General features: G+C 30.5%; 1 protein-coding gene across 3 annotated transcripts in view; it reads right to left on the reverse strand.

The window, feature by feature from the left end:
• The window catches only part of LOC132700710 (xaa-Pro aminopeptidase 1-like), a 53,862-nt gene extending 47,779 nt beyond the window's left edge, over positions 1–6,083 (reverse strand). For all 3 annotated transcript variants that reach the window (XM_060668203.1, XM_060668202.1, XM_060668204.1), the window contains exon 1: positions 5,873–6,083. In XM_060668203.1, the coding sequence (XP_060524186.1) occupies positions 5,873–5,924 (52 nt within the window). In that variant the 5' untranslated portion in view covers positions 5,925–6,083. The remainder of the gene's footprint in view (positions 1–5,872) is intronic.
• Between the last annotated feature and the right edge of the window lie 2,462 nt (positions 6,084–8,545).

Consider the following 8,545-nt stretch of genomic DNA (forward strand, 5'->3'; position numbering starts at 1 on the left):
TCAATTTAAGTTAGTAGCGGGTGCGGCATCAGAATTGGGAGCAGCTGATTCGTAATCCTTCCGTACAAGCGACCCCATTATATCCAAACTAACCTACATTCGCCCAAATCCGAAACACATTCACTTTTTTTATTTGTTCTCAGCCAGGATGGGATAACTTTTTAATTTAATCGACAGTACCGTAATATAAAGCTTTTGGAATTTTTCATGAAATTAGAATATATGTTACTTTCAAATAATGGTAAAAAACAGTTGGAATAACGTCTACAAATATATTTACTATTGATGGAAAATATTGCGCATATATGTAGAGTTATAGTAAATATTTTATTATAAAATGTAATTCATATAACCTGAACACTTATTTAGTCCATTGTTTCGCAATAACAAATATTTGTTACCAGTTTTTAAGATTTTTTTTTTTAATTTGATATTTAGTAGGAATTTTAAGTTCCTGAAACATTCGCTTTTTTGAAATTTTGAACTTGAAATTGATTTGAACTGAGGTGACTTTTACTTGATGAAAATCCATTTATCAAAATAAATAAGAACTAAAAGTTCAGATTTTCACGAAATTATATACACACGGTGTTGTCGAAACAATTGTCATGTCATAATATATAATTTCGTGAAAATCTGAACTTTTAGTTCTTATTTATTTTGAAATAGATTTATTAATGCTTCATGCTGATTCCACACATGATATACAGAATCTGTAAAAGCTGGTTGCCATTTATAAATAACAGGTTTTGTTTTTTTTTCAGATTTTACAATATTTTCTAAGAAAATTTTTAATTTTTCAAAATAATACATATAGTATTTACCCAAAATTAAGATTTATGGAATATATAGGTATTAATAATAGGCACGTTTAATTGTTTATAGCTTATGACCAGCTATTTTTGAGAAATAACTTTGATTTAATGTTATGGGATCATTACTACCCTACTGTATAAAAATTTAGTTATGTTATCAATTATATATCAAAAATAATATTCTTTCGCAAATGTTCAGAAAGAGGATTCGTTGATAATGTATTATTTGATTTGTTTAAATGAAAGCTGTTACATCAAAGGTTTCAAAGGGTTCAAGTAATATGAAACAAAAAAACAAAAACGAAAATCTGATTAGCTCAAGCCGTGAGGAATTATACCGTTCGTCAGTTGAATATCGAATAAATTGGGACGTAAGAAACTGGTTAGTTAATTTTAATATTAGTTTTCGTGTTTTATTATTTCAACCAAACAATTTATGTTTCACTATAACTCCCAGTTTTATAAGAATCATATTGGCGGTAGTATATTTCTAGAAATGTTTTTTAAGCAACCACTAAGTACAATCCTGCTTAGTTGTACGATCTAATTTAGTGGGTTCGATTTGTGACTCTAGGCTAGAAATTTATGAATATCAACGCTAATGCTCGCTGACATCTGAATGGTAATAAATTGCGATGGATGGATGCACAGATGTATTTTTGGTACATTATTTATAATAATTTATGACTCGAAAATGATTCAGTTAAAATTCAAATACATTTTACACGGTCATAATGTTGAAAATAACCCATGGATTATCTCTCGTTTAAAAAAAAACTTCAATATGGCACTTGCATATTCGATGTACTCGCAAGTCAATTTCCGATATCAGTGTTCCATTGCGAGCGCGGAAATGTAATTACATGTTAATTAGTTACTTCCTTTTATGCGATGCTCTGCCCATTACATTTTGATTTATTCTCGAAGTTTATTATGCAGAGCGCTCTAAATAGGTGTTTTGCCAAACATTGGCAGAGCACATAAAGGACCATTGAAACATTTTTGGATATACTTTTCGCTGGTGAAACTGATTTCAATTCTAAACTAAAATGTAAAGGGCATTGCAGCATGGCGACAAAGACTAAAATCTCAACTACATTTTAAGTTATTGGAAGAATTAGCTTTACTCCCTCTGAATGAATATATATATTTATATATATATATATATATATATATATATATATATATATATATATATATATATATATATATATATATATATATATATAACTCTATTTTAGCTTTCGAATAAAATATAGTGGTGAACATCATATATCACGCATCCTAGCCAAAACAACGAAAACCAAAGTCAAGTGAACATTTTTTAAATGAATACGAATTTCCTTATTTTAAATGATACCCAAGCTTTCCAAATTTCATCAAATAAGGAGCGATAAAGATAAAGGATCAGAAAATATGTTGAATGTCACCCTCCAATCGTTTTGATCTCATGGTATTTAATTCTTTTCGCGGTAAATATATAATAAAAATATTAATCTTTGAGGCACAGGATCCAAAACAAAACGACCATCAGATCGACGAATAGAGCCTGTATTAACCTTTGTAATCATAATCGAAACTTTTATTAGTAATTTTCGTAGACAATGCAATCAAATTTTTATAATGTGTTCGACTATTCACTTGGGAAAAAAAACTGTAATATTAAAATAAAATCAAAATCTGAACTCCACAAACTAGGCTTTACTTTTGACATCGATTCAAGAATCTTCTTTGAATGTTTTATCGACTGAAAATTTATATTTAGTAACTTACATTTATTTTGTATCTGTTTACTGTTAACACTTCAATGCGGTTCCCATCAAAATTGAACTTTTGAGCGCGGTTAAATTAAAAAACCACTTGAAAAGCGATGTATTCTGGTGCGCACTATTTATATAGGAAACTTTATGGTACAGGGTGTTTATAATAAATTACAGTCGAGTGAGTACACAAACTCTCACGCAAAGTTTTTTTTTGGGCGTATCTTAAAGCCCAGTTGCCATTTGTGTTGTAATTTATGAAAAACCATTTATCAATTTTTCATTTCGTATCGGTCGCTAGAGCGACCCAAATTCTTCAAAAGAACTATTTCGCAGGTTATTTTTACACTGGCGAAATACTAAAATGAAATATTTATTACAATGTAACAAAGACCTGATGACATTTTTATTATTTTTCAAATCTTAAGTGTTTGTGTATTTATATTAATGTTATAAATTCCTTCTCAGTTTTATTTTGCCAGGTAAAAATAATACAATAAAATATTCAAAATCTATTATTAATTTTCTCGTAACAGAATCACATATTGTGTAATATGTTACTAGTAAAAAATCGAATGTCACCAGTGAACCAAAAGTATGTGTTCTGCACCAAAAAGAATGGCTAAATTTATTCCTCGTAAATGAAGTTCATTGCTTGTGTTTGATTTAGCAAGATGTGGCAAATACTAAAAAACTTTTTTGTCCAAAAACTATATCTAGATGAAGAGGTGTACTATTTTAATTACAATGTAATTAGTCAGGGCTCCTAGAAAATGCTTTGAAAAATATATTTAAATGTTGATACATATTTCCACAAACCCTTTACTAATTTAAAAGTTAATATTTCTTAGTTTTGCTAAGTATTTTACAGAATTAAAATTTCATTCGATAGCAAAGCTAAAAATATACTAATCGAACATTTTATATTACATTTTACAACGGCATCATCATCTGGAGGCATATTTGTTGTACTATTTCCATGGTCTATTGATAATGAAAGAATACATATAAGTGTCATGAGTTCACTTTCTTCTGAAGACGACATTTCTTGCAAACCAGAAGGAGGGAAAATTTCTATTTAAAAAAAAAATGACGATTTTTTTCCAATCTGGAGGTCGTGCAATTATTCATAAATAAGACAAATTTTACTTAAATATATTTTTTTAGTTTCACTCATTATACGAAAAGCATTCTGGAACTTTATATTACGCAGTAAATTATTAATACGGTGACAACATAAATTGAAAAAAGCATGGTAGTCTTGAATGGCAAATGGAATAACTCGCAAACTTCGACATCTCGAATAAACACTCCGGTATTATATCAAAGAAAACAATCCGTAGAAAACAAAAGTTTTGGAACTGTTTCAACAGGTGCCAGTAATTTTTCATTGAATGAGTAACGGCGTTATCGTTGCTTTGGGATATTGAATGACGAAAATAGATAGGATTCTAACCCGAAATAAACGATATAACGTAAAATTAGATGATTATGTAAATGTCTCACCACGAAATTTGTAATGCAGCGAAAACCTGCGCCTGACTAAGACTTTTGGGAAAACTCCATTTTTCATATTGCACTAGTTTTAATTTTGGGGAGTACAGTACAGTGACAGTTAACAAATTAGGCGACAAACAAACGACAAAACGACAACCGTACATTAAGTGAGAAAGTGTAACTTCAACTTCGCCTTTTGTGATATGTGTTTTACCGTATTACATGTTATAAGATAGAAGTGCGCATTGCGAAATTATTCCAAAATACAAATTTGGCGCAAGGTCTACTATGCTCGTCCAGTAATAGGATGAATTTCCTTTGTTATCTAAAAATTTTAACTCACCACTCAATGTAAATATATAACACCGTTCCTAAACCATTTGTTTTGCTTCATAAAGCTCAATTTATCAATTAAGACCCTCCGCACTCTCTCAAAGTTTTATTTTATAATAAATGTACGATACACGAGAGATTGCGTGAAATGAAACTGAACTGTGTTTGCAAGTCAAATATGTTTTGAATGGCTAGACCTACACAATATTATCTTTTTTATATATTTTTTCATAAAAATAGCAATATCAAAGGCTAATAATAAACAAACAATTTTTATTTTATGTACGCGGACAATATTTAAATATTTATGTTTGCACATACTACAAAAGAAAGAAGCCGAATGTAGGTTATGTTTTTAATGCTCAAAATATAAATAAATAGCTAGCAGATAAACCTACCTAGGGTTGTTAAAATTCTTATTTGCAACATTATACAGATTATAAAAACCGTTGAGGATCTTAATCTACCTATGTATATTTGAAACGAGGGAGTTTAACTATTAGGAGATCCATTCTGCAAATAACTATTGTCTAAAATTTCTTATAAATATAGTATTGTTGTTGGTTCTGGGATTAAAACTAACCAAAACAACTGTTTTCCAGATTCTTACAACAAAGAAATAACAATAAATTAAATAATATGTAATATCGTATTTAATTTTTGGGCATGCCCGTCTTGATATTTATGAATATTAGATACTCCGCACATCATCTTAAATTAGAAATTAACAATGAATTCTATATAATAGAATCAAATAAACTATAGTACAACATTTAGAAGTTTAATTCGGTGAACGACGATGAGAGGTTAAATACAAAATTCAATTATATTTTTTTTTATAATGTTAAGAACCCGAGCTTTAATTAAATTTTTATATCTCCGGTAATACAGATACAATACAGATGCAATAGCAATTTCAAATAGCTTGTGCATATGGTACAAACTTTTTTATTCTGTTTAAATTACTGAAAACGCATCCTCTGAGGACCATACAAATTTGTGTGCTTTGTCACCATTTTCCCAGCTTTGGATATAAAGTGGTTCTCTTATTCTCTCTAAAAAATTTTTTGGACTTTAAAAAAGGAAATAATAAGAAATTGTATGAAAAAGCATGGTCACAGGTAACCGAAGGATACTTTTATAAAATAATAGAACTCATTTTTTATCAAAACCTTCAATACGCGAAATGTATTGAAAGTTCTTCTTCTGGTTCTTCTAATTTTATTTTATTTTACAACTGGTGATGAAAACAAAAAACAAATTACAGAATCAAGAACCATAAAACTTTTAAATTTGGTTAACGATTTAAGTAACTTTTGAATTTTTGTCACTACTTGTACACTTTTTAAACGTTTTAAAAAATTGCGTCCATTTTTAATAATTTTGTGTACATGCATTTTTTTATTTGGTGTTAAAAAATTGACACCTAACATCCAGAACTAACTTAAACTAACTAAAACAACTTACAAAATCCAAATATGGTCAATTTTTTTACACAATCCATAACTAGTCCTTGCATTCACTAGTTTAAGTCACCACATAAAGTTAAACGGGGAGTTAATAACGAGAGGAATCGCTCATAGCTTGTCCAAGTTTGACAGTTCGGTTATAACACTTTCAAAAATGTCCGTTCTAATTTTAATCTGTTCCCGCGCGTCGTGTCAACTGGCGTCGCCGTCGCGAGCGTCTGCAAAAATGCCGCGCACCCAATTAATTCAAGATTTTGAATATATACCGAGCGCGCGCGCGCACTGTGACACGTGGGTGGAAGAATAAAATGTTGTATGGTATAATAGAAATAGAGACTCTTTGTCGGTTATTACGTAACAATAATAGTATCTGGTCTTAAAAAATTAAATCGGAATGCTTTGATTGCAATAACGTATGTCACCACCACTGTTGCCAATCGGTGTCTAATTGTGCACTTTTCATGTGAAAGTGTTTAATTTGCTCATAACCTTGTTAAGATTAATGCTATTACTAAATTAAACTAAAGAGCCAAAGACGAACAATTTATCAAAGTAACCGTTTTTACACTATCAAGATTAAGGATTTAGAAGTAAGCATACAAGGAATGTCAACAAGTTCAAATAATAAAATTATAGGAATTTAAAACAGCACATAACAAACACATTTCAAGAGACGATATTTCACCATAGGCACCTGTTACTTCAATTTGCTACTAATTGGTTTTAAGGCATGCCTGAATTTAAAATTCCCAAAAAAATCCTAGAATTCCTTTCGCGTTTCTAAAACTGTTCGAATAGCAGTCCTAAAATACTGTTGGAACAGAAAACTTCAAGTTCTGATCCGTTTCTAACTCGAGATTGATGTTGCTGGAATATGAATTTGCTAATGCATCCTCAGTACAATTCAAAATTAGGTGCTGGAACGAACCTTAGTATAGATAAAATGCATGCACTAAAACATATTGTATTTATACATAGATGGCGTACCACATATACATCTCTAATGGTCGAATTTATAGTCGTGCCTAACACCAGTTTCAACCTCAACCCCCACTTCGCATCTCAATTTGCCGATTTTATATAGTTGATTCTACACCAGGAAGGTTAAAATTGTGTTTGGCAACGTTGTAAAGGTTTACTTAAGCCTGCCTCACAAGAAAACGAGATAAAATGTTGTTTATAAAACGTAATGCGGGTTTTGAAGCACCCTCAATTACAAGAACGCCTTCAGGAGCGTTCGAGGAATTGTAAATACGACTATAATACGCACGCTCAATTAAATGTGTTAAAAATGATAGAACGGACTTCTTCTAACTGAATCTTTATTACTAAAACATGTTCACCACCACCACAGTTCTATCTTTTCTGTTTTTCCTTTTTGGCTTCTTTTCAAACAAAAATACAGACCACAACCAAAAGGCACAGAATACAAAATAGACATTGTTAACTTAACTCTAAGATATAAAATCATAATTTAACAAAATGTAAAGTACTTGTAATCTTGCTCGAAACACAAGTTTGTTTGAGAAAAAGTCCGAAAATGAGATAACGACATAAAATGCATATGCAAGATTGTATTTACCACGAAATGTATTAAACATTTAAAGATAAATGTTTTGTAAATAAATAAGCGACATCTTTTTGTTGAATAAAAATAAGATTTCAATAGTGGTGGGAGGTGTGCCAACATTTTCGAAAATAATCTATAATCTAATATAATATAATCTAATAAATTCGGAGCAGTTAAAAAGGGCTTTTCTTAGGCAATCCATCCTGCTATGCAAAAGTGATTGCGATTGCTTATCTAACAAAATAACTCAAAGATGAAATAATTAATTTTGGGAAGCCCCTCGACTTGAAGGGTTGTTAAGTTTAACTATTTGTGTGATCTGTAAAAATTTGTCTTAATTAACCGTGACTAATTCGGTCATGCACGAATCACTTGTTGGAAACTAGTTGTATTAATTATTATTGACATACTTTAGTAGTACGTGTTTAAAACCATTTAAAAAATGGAAATATTAACTGATACTTTCAGCAAGTTTGATCGGTGTATAATTAGATATTTTGAAGTATGGAGCAGAAAAACAATTTTTTTAACTCTAACAAAATCATATGACTACTAGATATATAGATATTATTTGAAGCGACGATGAAAAAAACTATTGAGATGGACAATTTAATATGCGCATGGGCGGTTTTTGAAATTTTGCTTTAGACCAATAAGAATGAGTAGCGGTGTTCATCAAACAACATGGCCGTTGACAGTCCGAGAGGATTGAATTCAGTTGTAACATTTTTACGGCAGTATGTTCTCACAATATGCTCAGATCTTGATAAATGTTCTGGAAAATGAGTTAAGTGAGTGGAGGTTACAGTTTAGGAAGAAAATGGCGCAAAGTGCAGGTTAGTGGATGGAATTGAGAGGCATAGGGAAGATTATTCCCCACTGTACGAGGCCCCTCAATTTTTATCGTAGTAGATATTGTATCTAATAGTTATATGGACAAAAACTAAGTTCGCATCTTATATGCCATTATTTAATGCTTTTGATGTTTCTTAATTGTTTACGGTTTTAAAAAGTTAATTTGCCCCTACTTAATGATGGCCATTGTCAACATTATTGCGGATTGCGGAACATTTTTTATTGCCCTACATCCTGCATTAGTGG

The sequence above is a fragment of the Cylas formicarius genome, unplaced genomic scaffold (genome assembly GCF_029955315.1).
Source record: "Cylas formicarius isolate icCylForm1 unplaced genomic scaffold, icCylForm1.1 PGA_scaffold_4__25_contigs__length_36172078, whole genome shotgun sequence".
NCBI lineage: Eukaryota > Metazoa > Arthropoda > Insecta > Coleoptera > Brentidae > Cylas > Cylas formicarius.